The following is a 19,866-nucleotide window of genomic DNA, read 5'->3' as shown; positions in this document are numbered from 1 at the left end:
AACTTAAAAGTATTGAGTGGAAAAACCTCGTGCCGAATGAGATTTCTCTAGATGCTGGTCTCCTGAATAATTATCCGCTACTTCCATAGTAGCCACTCATCTTCTCTTCTACATTGATGAAAAAACTATGTTTTTTATAACTGAGAAACTATGTGTTTTTAGCAAAGTGGTGTATGAACTTGCCATACTCGACTTGGTGTGTAAATAGGTCTAGTTTGGATTACTCCCTCCATCTCGGTTTATAGGGCCTGCGTATATCCCTAGGTCATAAATTTGACCAACATAATAGAAGGTATATACTAGTAAATATATATCGTTAAAAAGTTTAGATGTTCTACTTTCCAACGATATAATTTTTATATTTTATAATTTATATTATGTTTATCAAAATAACGATTTAGTGATACGTGCAAGCCCTATGCATCGGGATGGAGGAGGTAGTCTATAGATTTTTGGTTGGTTAATTGACGGCAGCTCTCTTTTCTTAATTATTAATGTTTTCTCTAAGGGCATCTCTAGCGGCGCGACGCAAACGTATGCTGAGCGACCGTTTGTGTCCGGCGTGACCGGAAATGCGTCTGCCACCACCTCCAGCGGGGCGACGCAAAATGACCGGGCCGTCCGCGGAGACGCAAACCTGGCCCAAATATGCGCCTAGGATGCGTCTCTGGCGGACGCTCGGCGGACGCGGAAAGTGTCCGCTCGCGTCAAGCGGACGTTTCGTCGGGCTCGCCTGGCAGCGACCCTGCGTCGATGCGTCTTCTCCGCCAGTACTGACAGCGAGGCGTCGCTTCGGCAGTCTGCGGCCGCGTAAATGGCGATGCCTCGCGTGGCGCGCGACCGTCGTCTACCTCTACGCACGTAGTAATGGCGATGCCACGCGTGGCGCGGCCGTCGCCCTGCCTCCGACCTATATATACAGGGGCACGAGCATCTCATCTCCTCCCAACTAAACCCTAGCCGCCGCCGCCGTAGCGCCGCTTCCTCTCAGCCTCCAGCAGATCCACCATGAGCAGTGCCGGACGCGGCCAGGGTGTCGCGCCTCCACCTCCACCTTCACCTCCCACTCCACCTCCACCTTCACCTCCCACTCCACCTCCTCCGGCCTCGAGCTCCTCCGAGGAGTTTGACTCCGAAGACAGCACGGGCGACCTCCTCGACCCGGTCAGGGACGCCAAGGCCCTGGCTGAAGCGGAGAAGGAAGCACAGGAGGAGCTGGCGGGCCACACGGCATTGGACGCCGAGCTGGAACAGCGCAGGCTGGTGGCCACCGCTGCAGCAGAGGACTCCACTCGGAGATATCTTGGTCCTTCGATGACCCTGATGCGCCTACGCCGGAGGAGAGGGCGGGGGAGCAGAGGGCCATCGTCGAGTCTTTCGAGACGCTCAAGGACGACGCCGCCAACGCGAGGCTAGAGTAGGCACTGAGCCAGGACGCGGCGGCGCACCGAGCCATAGTGGCCGCGCGGGAGGCGACGGAGAAGCAGGCGACGGAGCGACGCAACGACGGTGCCGGCCAGTCAGGAAGCAAGTAGTCTAGACCTATAGATCTACTTTGTATAGTTTTTATGCATTTTTTATGTACTACTTTGAAAGTTTTTAACTATGTTGCAATTCAAAAAATGGGTCGCCCCGATGGGAGCACACCCAGACGCAAATAGACGCGCGGAGAAAAAATATCCGCGGAACGATGAACGAACGCTCACTTTTGGGTGTCCGAAATGCCGTCGCGCGGCTGGAGATGGCCTAAGTTAGTTCGCTTGTCCGCTAATTTTGGTCCTCGTCTCCAATTCGCAACATAACGTGCCACGCCGACACCGCCACCACTCTTTCTGCAAAATCGGAATATGGCGGCGGCGGCGCGCGAGCGGAAGCGGGAGCGCGAGGGGGACGAGGTTCCATCCACGGCGGCGATGTGGGCGATGTGGGCCGGGGAGGCGCAGTACGTGTACATGTCTATCGCCGATGCCCTGAAGGCCGCAGGCGCCCGGGTGTGCCTCTTCGCCGCCGTCTCCGAGATCGGCGCCTCCTTCCGCAGCCGTGGCACTGGTGAGCCTCCCCACCCCCTTCCCTCCCACGTAACACCTGCCGTGCGCCCGCCCCCCTAGGGTTTTAGCTGCTGCACCGGTTGCGCTGCTTGGGTGCTTTGGGGCTAGGTTGGGGACTCGGAGTGGTGCTCTGCCGTTGCTTCGTATGCCTTGAATTAAGCCAGGCAATACTCAGGCGATATCTGTCTCGCTGGCCAAGATTTTAGTGGAGGGTGGCGGTGGAATGCGGATTGGTGTTGGAAGTTCGTCACTAGTGTTTCTTTTTTTACTGAACCGCTTGACGCCTGGAAAATAAAATGTTTATCGCTCAATAAAGCTAGTGGATTTAGCACAAGAGAAACCCGAGCTTTAGCATCTCACACAGTGATAATCCCTAAGTAAACTCTTTGGAGACTTCTCATTAGCGATGACTTTTGCTGAAACCATGAGATAGTGAGGGTGTTTTTCTATATGCGTTGCCATGATTAAATTATAGGTTCCTGGCAATGAACTCATGGAAATGCTGGGCCATAAATTCTGGAATATGTTGTTAAATTTGGTTCCATGGAAGAAGGCGTTCTGTGCATGGAAAGTTTGTAACTTGGGAAAATCTATTTTTATGGGACTACACTGTTTCTTGGCACCAGCAAAAAGAAGCAATTTAATTTTCAAAGGCACACTTTAGTCTTCATATAAATCTGAACGTGTCACAATCAAATTGGGTTTTAAGAGCTACATAAAAGGATGCACTATATTCTCCTTTTGCACCCAACTTCCATCCTAGTCTATCTTGTTCCTCAGCTAAGTGGGCATCAGACTTTGCTGAAGCTGATTCTACATCCCTCATTCTGAGCAGCCTCTCCATAGAAAATTCTCTAAACCTTATACACCCCGTCCTTCATTGAACAGATATGGCAATCACAGTCTTACTGCATGTTAGACAATAAATATAGGAAAGTTGAAAGCGAAATATTGCTCTCCCTTCCACTCCGCCCTGAAACAAGTGGAGTTGCCATCCTCCACCTTATGACAGAATGCAAAAACACCCTCGGAGGTATGTATATAAGTCCCTGGAAGGTTAATGTAGAACTTTTTGAAACAAGATGGTTGATGTATATGGTATTTTTGTTTTATGTGTCTTAGTAATTCCATTCCTTCTTTATTCCTTTTTGCTTATTGATGAAAACACGGCTATTGGTTTTGCAGATTTCACTCTTACATTGAGGATTGCTGATCAATCACGTACAACTGGGATCTCTGTGACTTTCTTTGCTAATAACACTGCACTACTGCCCCGCGTTAAGTCAAGCGGAGATGTCATCAGTCTCCATAATGTTGTGGTATAGCTCATGACTTCAAATATCCACTTGTCACATTGTCACATTATATTGCTTTTTTGAGGACTACAGTTTTGCACTTACATTGTTCTTTTGAATGCTTCTATGTGCATTTTTATTCCCTCTTTTTTTAACTATGTATTGCGGTGACTAGATCATGTATACTTTTTTCTGCAGATAACAATGCATTGTGGAGAATTATTTGTTACTTTTGACAAGAAGTCATCTTCATTTGCACTTTTTGAAGGGAAAGCATCTACAGAACTCAGGCCGTATCAGACTTCTATCAAATATCAAGAAAGCAAACAGGACGATGAAATTTTAACCAATATGAGAATGTGGCTTGCGTACCATCCTCCAGGTGTCTCCTAGTTTAAACACTAATGCTGTCATTTCTTTGGTCCACACGTCTACATTATATGCTGTGCGATGTTCCAATCATGCCATTCGAAAAATTTGCACATCTGTTTCATACTGTCATACCATGGACGCAAACATGACTATGAGCTTCAAGCCCAGACGCAAAGTCTGCTTTTATCCATCTGACTTCTGGGTGCTCTTGTCTCTTAAAGGCTATCACTGTTTTCAAAATTTTGCTCCGGCCACTTAATGCCATATGCATGAATGACTAGGCCCCATTAGTATATGATGGTCCTTTCTAATTAATTACTCTCCTGTTTCTGCAAGGGCAACACTATTTGATAATTATTGATACATTAAACTTGCACTGTCACTTATACCATTGGAGGTAAGGAATGCCTTTGTATATATGGTTTTTCATTCAAGTATACTGCCAATCCAAATTTTATTGTACGAAGGGTTCCCTTTCTGTTGTTATCTGTTTCTTGCCATGATCTTGTTCTCTGTAACTGCTTGTCATTTCTATATCTGATGAATTTAAGCTATTCAGATTATTTTAAATATACACATTACACCTTACTATCCTACCATGACCTATGCAAAACATTTCCTAGTGATTTATGTTATGTGTCTGTACACAGATACATGAAATATTTCTGTTTTCAAAGTTAAATATATTCATCGTATATCTTTTGCGATATTTCTTGGTGTTTCTAATTGCTATTTTCTACATAGGTCTTAAAGATCTTGAATTACAGCTAAGAAGTGTAAAGTCTGATTCAACTTTTGATCTTGTATGCAAGGTTGGTTCTTTATTCGATCAAATCAAATTTGATACTCCCTCTTTGCCAAAACGTTGTGCATTTTAGTTTTAGTCAATGATCTGGCAAATTTAGCATTTGGCACGTTGTCGCTGCTCTAATTAAGCGAACATGCCACATAACTTCACTTTTTGGAAAAGGAAATAATGACTAAGCCTCTCAATACTTTCAATTATTAGTCTAATCTGTTATGCAAAGTTTCAGGTGTTTTTTTCATGTGACTAAAAAACATTTAATAAAAATCAATCAATATTAGTTGATGTCTTGTGATTTTTACTATTAAATAGTACAAAAGACAGGTTAAGGACTCCGTACCATTTGGATGCGATTGAATTTTGAATTTAAACATATGAAAAGTTGTTCATTTGATTTAGTGTGGCGCCGTAGCAACACACAGGCTCTGTGGTACTGAAACATATAAATATCTCAACGTTAAATACAGATAATATGAAAGTATATTACATGATGGTTTTAATAATATAGATATGATGTTGCAAATGTTGATATGTTTTTATACATACTTGATCAAACTTTACGAAGTTTGACTTAGACTAAAACTAAGATGCCGTACGTTTTAGCAAAGAGGGAGTACTAACTTCCACAGAGGCAAATCTATTTTTTTCTCTGTAGGTACTTCATGTCTGTCAAGCTTCCACCAGCGAATGGATTTTTTATGTTTGGGATGGAACTGATGCTCCTGCAACTGAGTTTCAGACATTGTACGGTTAGATTCTGTCATCATTGTTTTTTACTTCTAATTCAGCAAGACGCGATAGTAAATAAAACCCACTATAGAGCATAGGGTGATGGTAGTGCTTCGGACATATGATCAGGGCCTTCATAGGATTGTCTTGAAGTTAATATAACATCTTGAACTTGGGTATAGTAGCAAATAGACTCGGTTTCTTATAAAGTGCACTCTTTAAACTGAAAGTCTCTGTTATTCTCTTGATAACTTTGCAGTTTGAGCACGGAAGCATTTACATCAGCCCCTCTACATCTTGAAGAAACGCCTCTACCCAGGGAGGTTTTATGCACACTGCCTTGTATTGGAACTGTCCTTAGGATTTTCTCGAACAAGTTTTCCAAGGAAATACTACAGCTGCAAAGGAATATTTACTGGGCCCGGTTCTGCAATATTACTTGCAAACAGGAGTTTGGCATTTGGAAAGGCACTTTGCTGTCTTCTAGTAGACTTCGTCTTTTATCTAATGAAGATGGCAGTGTCGTTGAACGATTGAAGTAAAATCTTATCTTTTCTCATTAATGCTTAGTGCATCCTAAACTTCCTCTGGGAAAATATTTACCAAATGACTTAATAACTCCCAGGATGTACGACAGTCGCTTAACCACCCAAGTTCATCGACAGCCAATGGCTAGCCTCCACAAGGCCTCTGATATTACTGGTATGGGATAATCGCACAATTATGTGATGCATATTTGCTGCCAGCTGCTGTTTTCTAAGGCTTGCCATGTGATATTTGTCAATTCTATCAGAAGTGGAGTTCCATAGAGCAGGTTACACAACACTAATGGAGTCTCTCACAAATGAACAGGTAATACTCATTTCCCAACATTTTTTTTGCATTTGTTCATAAACTTCAGTTGCTCCACTAGTTTATCTTTTGAAGTTTTCAAGAATTGGGCTCTATTGCCTTTATCATGAGAAAATGTTCACCTCAATTGGATCGCAGTGATGGCGTCTCTTCGTTTCTGCTGCCTTACTAATCAAATACTGACCTGGAAGTGTTCTGAAAACTAAAGTCAGCATCAATATTGACCTGTATCTTTTGTGCTAGGTGACGCACAAATTCAAAACCCTTGTCCGTGTGGTGTCAGCTTATCCTTGTCAAGGCAGTGACCTCCATTCACTATTGACTGGTAATCATTGCCTTCGGCTGACTCTCGAGGATCCCACAGCAAGAATTCATGCCTATGTCCACAAGGATGACGGGGTAAGTTTGTTTTATTAGAGAGGTGGGGTAAGATGTTAAGAAGTCAATCTTATGGTTTATGGATTTACCTCCAATGTTCATTCCCGCAAGTAACAAAAACTACTCGTGCCTAAAAAAATGCTTATTTTTCTGAAACCGTGTGTACCTGTGTTCATTTCATCCATATCAGGTCAGATTTTTTGGCGGATTTCTCACGGCAGCCGCGTTGACCAGAAAGATGAACAGGCTGCTGGGTGTCCCGGAACCAGAAGAAGCCGACGAAGACGCCCCCTTGGCCAGGAACCCTCCTTGGATATGGTGCTGCCTGAAGTCTTACCGTGTTGACAAGTATGATCCCTGGGACAGTAGACGGTACAGGATCTTCGGCACAGAGATCAGGGACTGAAATAGGCAGACGGTCCCTCCAAGGTGTGGCGAACTACCTTGTAGACGACGCTGTACAGTAGTATTAATTTGCACTGCCGACTTAGAAGCAATTAGAAAACCCCGCGTTGCATTGTCACGAACCTTGCAAGCATTGACGGAGAGGAGCAGCCTTTCAGTTGCTGCTATTGTTCCTAGAGCCAATCTGTTCTTGTAGCACTGTTGCTAATTCATGTATATTCATCGCTGGCTGCATTCTGTATTCTTTGACTCCTGCTCATCCGATTCCAGAGGCATGATTGTACCCATGTTTGGCGTGGTGGCCATGGAAACTCGCTGGAGCTCGAGATGAGGAAGTGCGGGCAGTTCCATGATCCCAAGTCTTCGTCGCTGTGGCAATTCCGTTCTACCTCATTGCTCAACAAGGGCGCGTTGACGGTGAGGTCGCCAGCAGAATTTCATGGCAAAAGCACATAAGCGACAGCGATTGAAGTCTTTGGTTGTTTATTATATGTATTATCATGCAAGAAACAAAGCAAATTGTCCGAGTTTCAGACTTTCAGCGCGGTGTCGTGATTCATACAAACATGTACAACTCGCTGTTGCTTGATACGCGTTGTACTTAATTTGGCTTGCACTGCCAGTTACCCTGTGTTTTCCCATTGCAGATGCACGCTATAAACACTTTTTGAGTGTTGGCTGACAGAAATGTAGCGGACTTTGTTGAAATGTGGATTTGCACTTGACAAATTGGAATCAGATATGCCCTTTTTGAGTGGGGATTCAAAATCCGCACGAGCAATAAACGTATTTCTTTCTTTCCAACATGCCTATTTGGATGTTTCCATGAAACAAAGATTCTAAAAATGCCTATTTGGACATACTAGCAAAATGATATTGTTAGATCATGTACACTATGTTGCTCCGGTTCAAAGAAAAAGATAGCAGGGAAGTGAATCATTTTACATTTGCAACCGCATCAACTTGATGGTTCGCTTCGTTTGTCCGACACAATAATTCGGTTCTCTGCTATATATGGAACCGATTCATAGACCGCTTTGAATCGCTTTTGACACACATAGTACATGGTCTTACTAGCAAAAATTTAGGACTCTAAGAACTCCAAACTCCTTAGATTAATAGGATAGGAAAAATATAGGATTAGGATGTCATATATAGTCGAATCCTATAGAAAGATAATCTTTTTTATTGTGCTAAAGGAATTTTTCATGAAGTATGACCTTATGTTTTTTTCTTATAGAATTTGCACTACAAGATTTCTATAGTCTTATTTTCTATAGGATATGTTTCTATTAATCAAACAACTAGTGTAGACAAAAATTCCAGGTTTGACATCTGTGTGTCTCATAAAGGCAGAATATTCATGCAGTGGGAGGCGACGTTCCCGTTGACAGCGAGACGCTTATGGTAACTTCGTCAATTTCAAGATCCAGTCAGCCAACTCAGTCTTCCGGAGGTGCTCATAGGGGCAGGATGTGCGTGTGTGCGTTCATAGGGGTGAATGTATGCGCGTGTATGTGAGCGTCTGCGTTTCTCAAAAAAAATATTCAAACGTTGGGTCAATATTTTTTTTTCCAAATTTCATAAGGTTAAGGTGCAGAAATGCTATCATTATGAATTGAAACATTACAATTTCTTCTGAAAAAACTCAATATAGATCAGTACACTATCCCCGCACCGCGTCAAAAAGGCCACCATATCAGTGCCCCCGCCAGAAAGGCTGACGCGGCGCCCACCCCACCCGACCCCAATCCTTCTCCCTCCATAAATCCTCCTCCAATGGAGGCGCTAGCCATCGGATCCGCGCCTTCCCGGCCAGGCCTCCCACCTCCCACTCGCTACTCCACTCTCCGCCGCCCCAAAACCCTACCCGCCTCCAGCTCCCCTCGGCGCATCATCGCCGCCGTCCCCATGGACGGCATCACCAGCCGGACCCCCGCCTCTCTCCGCTGCACTCCCGCCGAGACGGTCAGTTACCCCCATCCATCTTGCTCCCATTTCCGGCGTACTGCCCTGCGGACGGCGGATTTCGTAACTGTCTGTCTGCGTTGATTCCGCGCAGGACGCGGTGGCGACGAGCTCGGACCAGGCGGAGGCCGAGACGGCGGCCGCTGCCGGAGCAACCGACCAGGGCGACGGGGTCCCAGCGGCCGACGGCCCCGCCGCTAGCATCGAGGGGCTCGACGGGATAAAGATCCGGAGGCGCCCTGTCACGGGCCCGTCCGTGCACCACGTGGGCCCGTTCCAGTTCCGCCTCGAGAACGAGGGCAACACCCCGCGCAACATCCTCGAGAAGATCGTATGGGACAAGGACGTCGAGGTTTGGCAGGTAATAATGTCCAATCGTGCTCTGGAGCATCGTGTGTTTTGCCCCTGCTGTAGTGCACGCTGACGTGACACTGGATTTTCGGGTGCTCTGGTTGCGTTTGGCAGATGAAGGAGAAAATGCCGCTGTACAGGCTGCTAGGTCCGCTGGGCACTGCGCCTCCCGCGAGGGACTTTGTCGCGGCGCTGAGAGCGTCGTACGATCGGACTGCTCTGCCTGCCTTGATCGCGGAGGTCAAGAAGGCTTCGCCCAGCCGAGGGGTTCTTAGGGAGAATTTCGACCCGGTGAGTCTGTGGGATGAATAGTGATGCTAAAATTAGGAGCACGCACGTAGCTTGAACGTGCTCTCTTGGTATTTTTATCGCTGTATGTTACAGTATTCACCTGGTCACTGGGTGTGAATTATATTCGATGCGTAAACTACCATTTCAATGATACCATCTTACTGTAGCTGAAGTCTACTGTTCAAAAAAATGATTGTTAACATCTAAACATTGTATCTTCGGGTCAAGCAACTTTAGGTGGAAATGTCGCACTGGTATTATTTATTTATTTATGTCACTAATTACTACCCAGTTCAGTTGAATTGTATATTTTCAGTTAGTGAGACTTCTATTTGTTGACATTCACTTAAACGAACTACTTCTAAGAAGATCAGATGCACCTACTAATGTTTATTTGGACATAAACAGGTTGAGATTGCTCAAGCATACGAGAAAAATGGAGCAGCATGCTTAAGTGTTCTTACAGATAGAAAGTACTTTCAGGTTAGAAATCCCTTCTCTTCCGGAGATTTGGGGCCCTTATTTAATACGCCTGGTAGTTACCCATACTGAAGATACTTGGTTTCCTTCGATATGTGACCAGGGAAGCTTTGAAAACTTGGAGGCTATACGCAATGCTGGAGTAAAGGTGCTGTATATTTCTCAATATATTGTAGTACTTGCAGAAGTCAATGACTTCAGAGTGGGTAGTTGTTGAAACGCATGAAAGTCTTAAGATAGTATGATCTTCTGAACAGTGTCCTCTTCTGTGCAAAGAGTTCATCATCGATGCCTGGCAACTTTACTATGCACGGTCGAAAGGAGCGGATGCTGTTCTTCTGATTGCTGCTGTGTTACCTGATCGCGACATCAATTATATGCTGAAAATATGCAAAAAACTTGGCTTGGCTGCTCTAGTTGAGGTTAGCGAATTATTTTTGCAATATGTTTTGTATGCTCAAGCCTTTCGACTCTCCTCTCTTGCTGCTCTGCATTAAATTTATTTGCTGCTGAAATTTGCATGCAATACTCTGCTCCAGAATATAGATCCACCTTTAGCATTCTGACGATTGTGTTCTTGAAGGTGCATGATGAAAGGGAAATGGACCGTGTTCTAGGGATAGATGGCATTCAGCTCATTGGCATCAATAATCGTAATCTTGGTATGCATTGTTTAGTTTGTGTAGTACTTTCTTCTTTGGTACATGTTGTATATCAAATTATCAATAAGAATTGTTTATTGATGGGTTGAGGAAAACCCATCAAGTATAAAAAAATGGCACCCACTGCTCAGCTAGTAAATACACACCACGGCAGTTTGAACTTACTAAATAGCAATATATTCAAGTCCTAATGGAACTACACACATATCTATCATCTATGTCAGATATGTTCATTACAAGTCATTGCGGGCTTGAGGCTATTTTATCACCTGGATGCAGATTATTTGGTTCTTAGAATGTAGAAGCTAGAGCTACACTTAAGATATAGAAATTCCAGCCTTAAGGAAATATAACGTGTAATCCAGCCTTAAGTGAAACATGGTAATGTGTTTATTAAAATTAAAGATGTTATTATTGTGCTCGGAATTTATGGTGCTTCACGTGATAATTTATGGGCTATGGGTCATTGGGCGCATAATATTATTGCAGAGACTTTTGAAGTTGATATCTCAAACACCAAAAAGCTTTTGGAGGGTGAACGAGGACAACTTATAGCCCAGAAGGACATAATTGTAAGCCACTTCTTTTAATTTTCTGTGAGAAGCAAGCAGAGTCATATTATCTATGTTTCTTTATTACTGATATTTTGCACTTCACACTTCCATATTACTAGTGCATCTGTAATATAAAATTGGTTTGGAGTTGGGACAGATAGATAGATTGTTGGGGTCTCTACCTGGCAATACAATCATTTTAGGGTTTAATTTGGTTTTGTCTGAATTGAATTTTGACATATGCTACAACCATTACTTGCTTTGCTTTTCTTAGTTGACATTATTGGCATCTATTGTCACCTCATTAGTCCATTACTGGCATTCTGTACCTCAGGTAGTACTATGTCGTGAATCAGGCATATGTATGTATTTTTGTTGATCATGCAAAATGAATTTAACTCGGTTAGCTGAGATGAAACTATTGTTAAATGATACTCCTGTTAGCTGATACAAGTCACTGTAGCTCTTGGCGCATGAACATAAATTAGCTTTGCGCAGTTAAGACACATGTATTCGATCTTACCAGCCTCTTTATCACACCATTAGAAAATTATCAGTGTACTGTAATTTATCTATGCTACTATTATCACTGTCAATATTTCTATTCAGCAGTTCCCACTTTGTATCAAAATTCCACCATGTGAGATTTTGTACAGGACTCATTGGCATACATCATTCATCTTGACCTTTGGCCTGTTTCAGGTTGTGGGGGAATCTGGACTGTTCACTCCTGACCATATTTCATTCGTTCAGAATGCTGGGGTCAAAGCGGTAAGTCAGCCAGGAGACACCTGTAAATGAATGCTGCATTAGGCTCAATCTGGAATCTAGTAGTTCTTGGTTTTTATTGCGCTGACTCCTTGTTCATTGCTGCAGGTCCTAGTCGGGGAGTCCCTCATCAAGCAGGAGGATCCTGGGAAAGCAATCGCTGGGCTCTTTGGTGAAGACATCTCACCTGTGAGTAGCGCTGTGTAAATAGAAAAATGGAAAGGGGGCGTGGAATGCTGCATCACTCAGATTTTGTACAGGAAAACTGAGCGACTTGGGATTTTGGAGAGTATTGGTCGGCGATTTTGTTTACCTGGCCATTATCAGCGTTCTTCCTTTGCTACTGTTTCCTGGAAGTTGTAACCAGGCCTGGCCTTTTTTTAACAAAGGGTGGAGCAGAAACTATATGATTGGATAAGTTGGGTGTAATTGCTAGCAGCTTGAGGTTGTTCATCTTGATAGATCATCTATCCGCTTCTGTATCTAAGTTCGTGTTTGGTTGTTGCAACACAGTTTTGACCATCCTGAGAAGTGACAGACTCTGCAGCTGGCGATAAGATTTTATCAGCTGGAGTAATGCAAAAGCAAATTTGCTAATCGATGCAAGCTGCCTCAAATTGTTCAGTTTACCGTCTTAAACTTGTTTCCAGTATGTTATGTAAGATAGTTGAGCTGATAAGGCCGGCACTAACATGCCATATTTGTTATTTCTTAAATGATTTCAAAGCGCATATAATTTGAGGAAAGCTGTTGGGTGCGTTCGACGCTCAACGTTTTCTGCCACTGCGTTTTCTGGGCATGGCTTGTTGGCGCTAGTGGCAATAGGAGACAACAAGCAAGCGGTGCGGCCACCCGAGAAGATGCCGACCTTGTTGGGGGCGGGGAGCTCGCCGAAAACGAGACTACTTATGACGATGGTGCGGAAGACCTGAGGATCTCACATGCTCACGTGGAGTCAAGATTATCTAATGATGGCAAATAATAAAGGAGATGGTCCTAGGGTTTCTCTTGCGCAAGGATGCGGTGATCTCCTTGATGCTTGTCCTTTTGATCTGGCCGAAGTGTCGAGTTTCGGAACGTTTCGCTGGCGAACTCCGTTGGCATCTCATGCCTAGAGATTGCTGGATTGGGTTGGATTCGCTCGTGCATATCTGTGTTTTTTCTCTGACCGTTTGGTTTTCAGTGGGAGTGATGCGAAGCTCTGGCTGTTACCATCACGAAGCATGCTTTGTTAGTCCATGGTGAAGTGGAGAATGTCATTGAAGCAGGGATCTGTGGACTAGCAATGTTGGTTCTAATTTTTGTGGGGATGATGAATTGGCTTGGTGATTTGTTGAAGCTGCGGTATCGTAAGTGGGAGCATCAACACACGAAAAGTTCATAGCCTTACCTTTCAGGGTGAAAATCCAAGGTCTGGTTTTAATTGATTGTGCTTGGCAATGGCCTTGTTAAGACATTATTTTGCGAGCGAGTACTTTCTCCAGGGTGAAAATCCAAGATCTATGATCTTGCGACGACGACGCTTGTGCATTATTTTCTTCTTGGAGGCGTCACTTTTGGAGAAGGTAGACTTTTGATGTTATCTTGGTGGTGTTAGTGCTGCTATAAGGAATAGATAATTGTGGCATGACTTTTTTTTATAATTTTTCTTTTTTAAGCTGTGTGCATCCGTAAGGCCCATAGGACAACATGTTGGTGCAGATGCTGGATGTAATTGGTATATTCACGATATTAATATATTCTCTTTATCAAAAAAAATCAACACAAGCGGAGGTGAGGAATAGACTTAGCTAGGTGGGGAGGGGCAGGGTGAGGGAGGGGTTTCCGAAGCCGAAATCAGTGTCGGGGTTTAGAGGGAAGCTAGGGGCAGCGGTGGATAGGCAGAGGCAACATAGGAATAGGAGGACATAGAGGAGGGAAGCAGGCAGTGACGAAGTCCGAATCAATGGTGGCGATCACAAATGGGTGGCGGAGGGTACCGGATTTTGGAGACCATGGAGAGGATGCATGCAAGGAGGGTTTCAGCCCATCGGATAATAAACTAAGCCCATCGTAGCTTATGGGCCTATGTTGGATGACGACTTTCTCATACGGCCCATATGACTCCACCTCCACAGCAGTTTCGACTCGACCCATCCACTACAACAAAATCAAGCCCGACCCACTGCCCGCCTCCACCCTCCATCGCCGGCGGCCATGCAGTGCCGCCGCCGCCTCGCCCCGCTCCTCCGCGCGCCGCCGCCCAGGACCCTCCTCGCCCGCCTCCTCTCCTCATCCTACCCCTCGCCGCCCCCGAGCGGCGGCGGAGCGGATGGAGCCGCGGCCAGCGGGGTGGCGGTGAAGCAGGTGACGCGGGGGAACCTGTCGGAGGCGCTGGAGGAGCTCCGCGCGCGGGTGCGCGACGCCGCCTTCGTGGGGCTCGACCTGGAGATGAGCGGCGTCACCAGCGCGCCCTGGCGGGACACCTTCGAGCTCGACCGCGCCGACGTCCGCTACCTCAAGCTCCGCGACTCCGCGCAGCGCTTCGCCGCCCTGCAGCTCGGCATCTGCCCCTTCCGCTGGGATCCCGCCAAGTCCGCCTTCGTCGCCCACCCGTGCGTTGCGTACCACCTGGCTTCTCCCGCCCTGTCCACCATTGTTTGCCTGATAATACGCCTTTAGAATAGCCCGCCCGTATTGTAGCTTGCTCATTTTTCGTAGACACATTTTGGTGCACGTCGTTATGATCTGATGCGCGAGCAGGCGCAATACGTTTTGCATAGATTTCAGCTAGTCTACATTTATGGGCTTGGAATGAGAAATACGGTTTGGGTTGAACTGGCTACCCTTTTTTTGGGTCATTTTGTCTTGTGAAAAGCTGAGATTTCTGGTTTCATGGAAAAGCAACACTATAGACCCTTCTCATAGAAAACTTAGTGATATTTAGCAGAGAATCAGTAAGTACTTACAAGGTTTTGTTTGGAGAGACAGTATACCATTGTTCACTAATAAAGTCCATTGATCACCCATCAAGATAGTAAAAACTAAGAGCAGTAGATCTGAACATTCAGAAACAACTTTAATGTAGAATGATTCTTGAACAAGGGATGCCTCGGAGAATTTTATTTTATGTAAAACTATAATGGTCCCTCCTGGATAGAGCTGGTATAGCTGATTTGCAACCAATAGCTTGTTCATGTTTTTCATACCTTTCAGTTCGTAGCCAGTTCTGGATTGACCTTTTCCATGACGTAACTTTTTTCCTTCTGGGCAGGCATAACTTCTTTATCTTTCCTCGCAAGGAGCTCCCATATGATAGTTCATCTCATGAATTTCTCTGCCAGACCAGTTCAATTGACTTCCTAGCGAAATACCAGTTTGATTTCAACACGTGCTTCCACGAAGGTGATTTCATTTACCTGTAACAACTTTGTTGGTCTGTTACTACATGCATCTCTCTGAATCTGGTAGCCTATTTGATCCGAATCATCCAGGACCGATCTTAGTCACTCATTATTTTGTTGTTATTAGTGAGCTTGTGCACACAAATCATGCATAAAAAATCTTAGATTGTTTGTCTATTTACAGTATTTCGTTAATCTCAGGAATATCTTATTTATCCAGAGCACAAGAAGAAGAGGCTCTTGAGAAATTAAATGTACTGCATCATGATGCAATGTCTGCGTCTCCAAATACTTCTGGAGAAGGAGAAGATGTACCATTAAAGAGTACTGCTGATCTTCTTTTCACGGAGAGAATGAAGATCAGATTCAGCGAGTGGCGTGATGCGATAAGAAGCAATTCGACAGTGGATAATAATTTGTTAGGAAACAGTAAATTTGGCACAGACCAATTCCAGACAGTTTTCTTCAAAATGCGCCCAGCTGTTATGCTTAATGGGTTCACATCACATCAGCTAAAGTTAATTCAACAGGTATTGACTGACATTCCATTGCCTTATAATATAATGGCAGCTGGAAATCTGATTTATGTCTATTTCATGTTCACAGATTCTTACATAGTATTTAGATTATATGGTATTTATCTTGAGAGATGCCCATGATACTTATCCATTGCTTGTGAATGTTATCAATTTGGTAGTAAATGTGTCTTGTTGAAATATAGCCAATGATAAATCGTTTTAGGATGATATTTGTTGGATACATGTTGCTGTTTTCTTTTGCATATTCTTCAAAGGATCAGTGTGTAATGAACTTGAATGATGCTTCTTGGCATTTACTCTTCTGCTATACTCAGATAATATATTTGCCTGCAGGTTTTGAGAAAAAACTTTAAAGACCTCATGTATGTTTGTACATTTGGTGAGGATGATACATCAGAGAAGAGAGTAGTTTATACAGACAATAGTGATGACAGTATGTTATTGATGGTAAGGAAATCTCTCTTATTCCTGTTGAAAATGGCACATGCTTCATTTTAAATTGAATGTTGCATTGCCGCTTTCATTCCATAAAAATCTATGTTATCTCCTGAGTCCTGACTGTTTCGGCCTTTTGGGTTCGACTTCAGATTGAATGGTGCATTGTTGCTTTTGAATCCGCACGTATGTTTTTCTTCGATTGATAGAATAAGAATAAGTGACAGATGATCATTGTGAATAATCATATTCCACCAATGTAAACAATATATAGTGATATCTTTGTGTTATCTTGGTTTGCTTAAACTAATCAATGGTAAGGAAATCTCTCTTATTCCTGTTGAAAATGGCACATGCTTCATTTTAAATTGAATGTTGCATTGCCGCTTTCATTCCATAAAAATCTATGTTATCTCCTGAGTCCTGACTGTTTCGGCCTTTTGGGTTCGACTTCAGATTGAATGGTGCATTGTTGCTTTTGAATCCGCACGTATGTTTTTCTTCGATTGATAGAATAAGAACAAGTGACATAAGATCATTGTGAATAATCATATTCCACCAATGTAGACAATATATAGTGATATCTTTGTGTTATCTTGGTTTGCTTAAACTAATCACTCTTATTCTATCACAGAAAGATGTGCAGCAAGATCTACTCACAAGCAGAAAAGGAAAAGTTGAATCAGCAATAGGAATCCGCCATGTCATTGATCTTCTTGCCTCAGAAAGAAAATTGATTGTTGGTCACAGTTGTTTCCTAGGTACGATATGTTTTTTGCCTGCAGATACTACTTCTATAATAAGCAACTTTGCAGTTGTCACACCTGATGAGGTTCCGCCATACACTGAGATGTTGATTTCGAATCATGGAAGTTATCTTCCATATGTATCGGGAATTTGAGTCAGTAGATGGCACACTGGGTTGTTGGTTGCTTTCTTCTAACCGTTTATATTTTCAAAACAGATATTGCACAAGTCTACAGCAAATTTATTGGGCCTCTTCCCTCATCCATGAAGGAATTTTCCTTGGGCATCAACAAAGTTTTCCCACACATTGCAGATACTAGACATCTTATGTCTGCCAACGATGCGGTGCAGTATTTGATGAGGCAGAAAAGCAAATCACTTTCTTCAGCTTTCTCATTTTTGTGCCCAACTGCTGCGGAGTCATCTACCCGTACTCCTGTGAAAATTGAAGTCGAGGCAGATGAAACAACGTATGGTTTGTCTGGAATTTTCATATTTTTATGGCTTCTGTCTACTATAGTTTATTTGCTGATGAAGCAATTTATCATCTGTTCTTGATCCTTGATAGTTGATGTACTCATATTTTGTTAGTTTACATACTTATGCCCAAAAGGGCCAATTGCTTTGAATACCGCTAGTGCCTTTCATCATCAGTGCAGTTACTTTTGTTTATCCGTTTGTATTATTTCTGATATCTTTTTTTGTTTCCTTAATCCTGCAGGTTATCTTGCTTTGCTTCGGGTGCCAAGCACGAGGCAGGATATGATGCATTCATGACTGGAAGTGTTTTCGCGCAGTTGTGTGCTCATCTTGACATCAATTTTGAACACCTCACGCCTAAGGAGAACCTAGCGAGGAATAATAGGCTGCAGAAATACATCAATCATTTGTCTCCTAGCTTTAACAGTGGAACAGTACTTGATTTAAGTACTGGCACGGAGAGACCAGATACAGGTTATAAGAGTAGATATCCTGCTGCTGTGTATGAAAATGTTGTTCTCATCTGGGGATTCCAGTCTGAGCTAAGAGCAAAGGATATTAAGGACTCCATCTGCAAAGTGTTTGGTCCAGCATCAGTTACGACAATATTCTCGATTGACCGCACTGCTGTTCTCGTTCAGTTCAGTAAACAAGAGTCTGTAAATGATTTTTTGGATTTGAAGGCTACCTTAGAAAGGGCAGATACTGCTATTTCAGTCCTGCACCCTCTGTCAACTATATTACAAGGAGGCAAAACACGAGCTGCAAACTACGAAACCTACAGGGACATTTGCAACTCATCTGTATCGAAGTATTTCTTTGCTGATCAAGCTGAAGCAGTCTGTCCAGCTTCAAACACTGAGCTCAAATGTGAGAACCTAGATGCTGGTGATGCACTTGGAATAAACGATGGCATTCTGGATGAAACTAAAAATGCCTCGGTACAGCGGGGAGAAGGAGCAAAGTATACTTCCAAGAACCGAGACAATAGTGATATTTCGTGCCAAGATATCTTGGATGTACTACAAGATGGCAAAACGTTATTCAGTAAACGAATCAATCAGACATGACTAGCACTTGTCACTTCAAGTTGTGCTGCTTCTTTCCCTTTGCTAGGACCTGACTGCTCTGAATAACAAATGTTCTGACGAGTAGTAATTTTGTTTGTTGATGTATTTGGGCACGGTGCTATTTAGTACTATTCACCACTGTAACAGAACACTTGTGCAATACAGAATTACCTTGTACTGGTGCGATAAAGACTTAATTTTATGACCCCATTTGCAATTGTGATCGATTATATACCATATGCCATCCTCTGATTCACTTAATGGAGAACACTGGCTCTGATCCTGAAGTTTACGGGTTAAGACCAACACAATGCTTACTTGGACCATAACCCAATGGATGAAATTGTTATGCATTTTTCTATCTAATAGTGGACGTGAAAATGAAGAAATGGTAAGCTTTCAGGTATTACACGTATCACACTAGCTGGATTTTCTATTTATTCATATTTAGAAATAGATTTGTATTTTCATTTTGGGTTCAGCTAAAGTCAAACATTTTAAAACTTTGACCAAGTATATATCAACATCTATAATGCATGGAATATGGAAAGCCTATTCTGATGACTCTAATAATAAGGATTTAATATTACAAATGTTGATATTATATATCTATATATATTGTGTTAAAAATTTATAAATTTTTATTTTGACTGAAGATAAAACGGAGGGTAATATGAGAGGGTTAGTATTAAGTCCGGCCTTGTTTATTTCTCTCGTATTTTTCTTCCTAATGGATATGTGGATGAGAGGGAATTTGGTGTTCACCCAATCCCCTCAAATATTCTTCCCAAAAATACATTAGTATGATGGAGAGTTTTAGTTTAGGCAAACAATATGGGGATGTGAGGGGATATCTCGTGATTATTTCGTTCAAAACCGAAGAATTAAACAGATGAGTGGGGATTTTTCGAGATATGAAATAATCCCCTCTAATTCCCATAAATACACTAGAAGTAAATAAGACCTCCAGCGTGAGTTCCAACCAAAAGGTGGGATTTAAATATGTTTTAAATTTATTATAATAAAGGAATACATCATACTCTCAAAGTGCACGTACAATAACTCAAAGTGCACGTATAATAAGGTGATGTCAGTCTTCTCTTACGCTTGCCAAGTCAGATTTTTGCTTACTTGGAGGAGAGAGAATAAAGAGAGAGAAGCTTCCCTTAGCTAAGAGCATCTCCAACAGGCGTTCTAAATTTTGGCGCTATATAATCACTTTACAGCGCGTTCCATCCATGTTTTGCGTGTCAG

The 19,866-nt window shown here is 43.1% G+C and overlaps 3 protein-coding genes across 3 annotated transcripts; all 3 read left to right on the top strand.

Moving 5' to 3' along the window:
• Positions 1-1,838: 1,838 nt before the first annotated feature.
• Positions 1,839-7,524, top strand: LOC124674830 (protection of telomeres protein 1b-like; the record flags this gene model as incomplete). The annotated part of the gene is made up of 10 exons (XM_047210887.1): positions 1,839-2,049; positions 3,234-3,367; positions 3,542-3,725; positions 4,460-4,527; positions 5,176-5,264; positions 5,509-5,787; positions 5,875-5,951; positions 6,043-6,101; positions 6,345-6,500; positions 6,670-7,524. Coding segments are annotated over 10 exons (1,473 nt in total), but the record flags the coding sequence as incomplete, so codon positions are not given.
• Positions 7,525-9,045: 1,521 nt separating this feature from the next.
• On the top strand, positions 9,046-12,168 carry LOC124676732 (indole-3-glycerol phosphate synthase, chloroplastic-like). Its single transcript, XM_047212766.1, has 9 exons — positions 9,046-9,213; positions 9,318-9,494; positions 9,903-9,977; positions 10,078-10,122; positions 10,232-10,396; positions 10,558-10,636; positions 11,126-11,208; positions 11,893-11,961; positions 12,067-12,168. The coding sequence occupies exons 2-9, from the start codon at positions 9,318-9,320 to the stop codon at positions 12,163-12,165; spliced, it is 792 nt and encodes a 263-aa protein (XP_047068722.1). The 5' UTR covers positions 9,046-9,213; the 3' UTR covers positions 12,166-12,168.
• A 1,986-nt stretch (positions 12,169-14,154) lies between these two features.
• LOC124674887 (poly(A)-specific ribonuclease PARN) lies at positions 14,155-18,792 on the top strand. The gene is made up of 7 exons (XM_047210940.1): positions 14,155-14,552; positions 15,212-15,342; positions 15,543-15,871; positions 16,214-16,327; positions 16,950-17,076; positions 17,280-17,532; positions 17,784-18,792. The coding sequence occupies exons 1-7, from the start codon at positions 14,155-14,157 to the stop codon at positions 18,610-18,612; spliced, it is 2,181 nt and encodes a 726-aa protein (XP_047066896.1). The 3' UTR covers positions 18,613-18,792.
• The last annotated feature ends 1,074 nt before the right edge of the window (positions 18,793-19,866 follow it).

Source organism: Lolium rigidum, chromosome 7, assembly GCF_022539505.1.
Source record: "Lolium rigidum isolate FL_2022 chromosome 7, APGP_CSIRO_Lrig_0.1, whole genome shotgun sequence".
NCBI classification, from domain to species: domain Eukaryota; kingdom Viridiplantae; phylum Streptophyta; class Magnoliopsida; order Poales; family Poaceae; genus Lolium; species Lolium rigidum.
The sequence above is the reverse complement of the archived record's forward strand: the minus strand, read 5'-3'. Positions and strand labels throughout refer to the sequence as shown.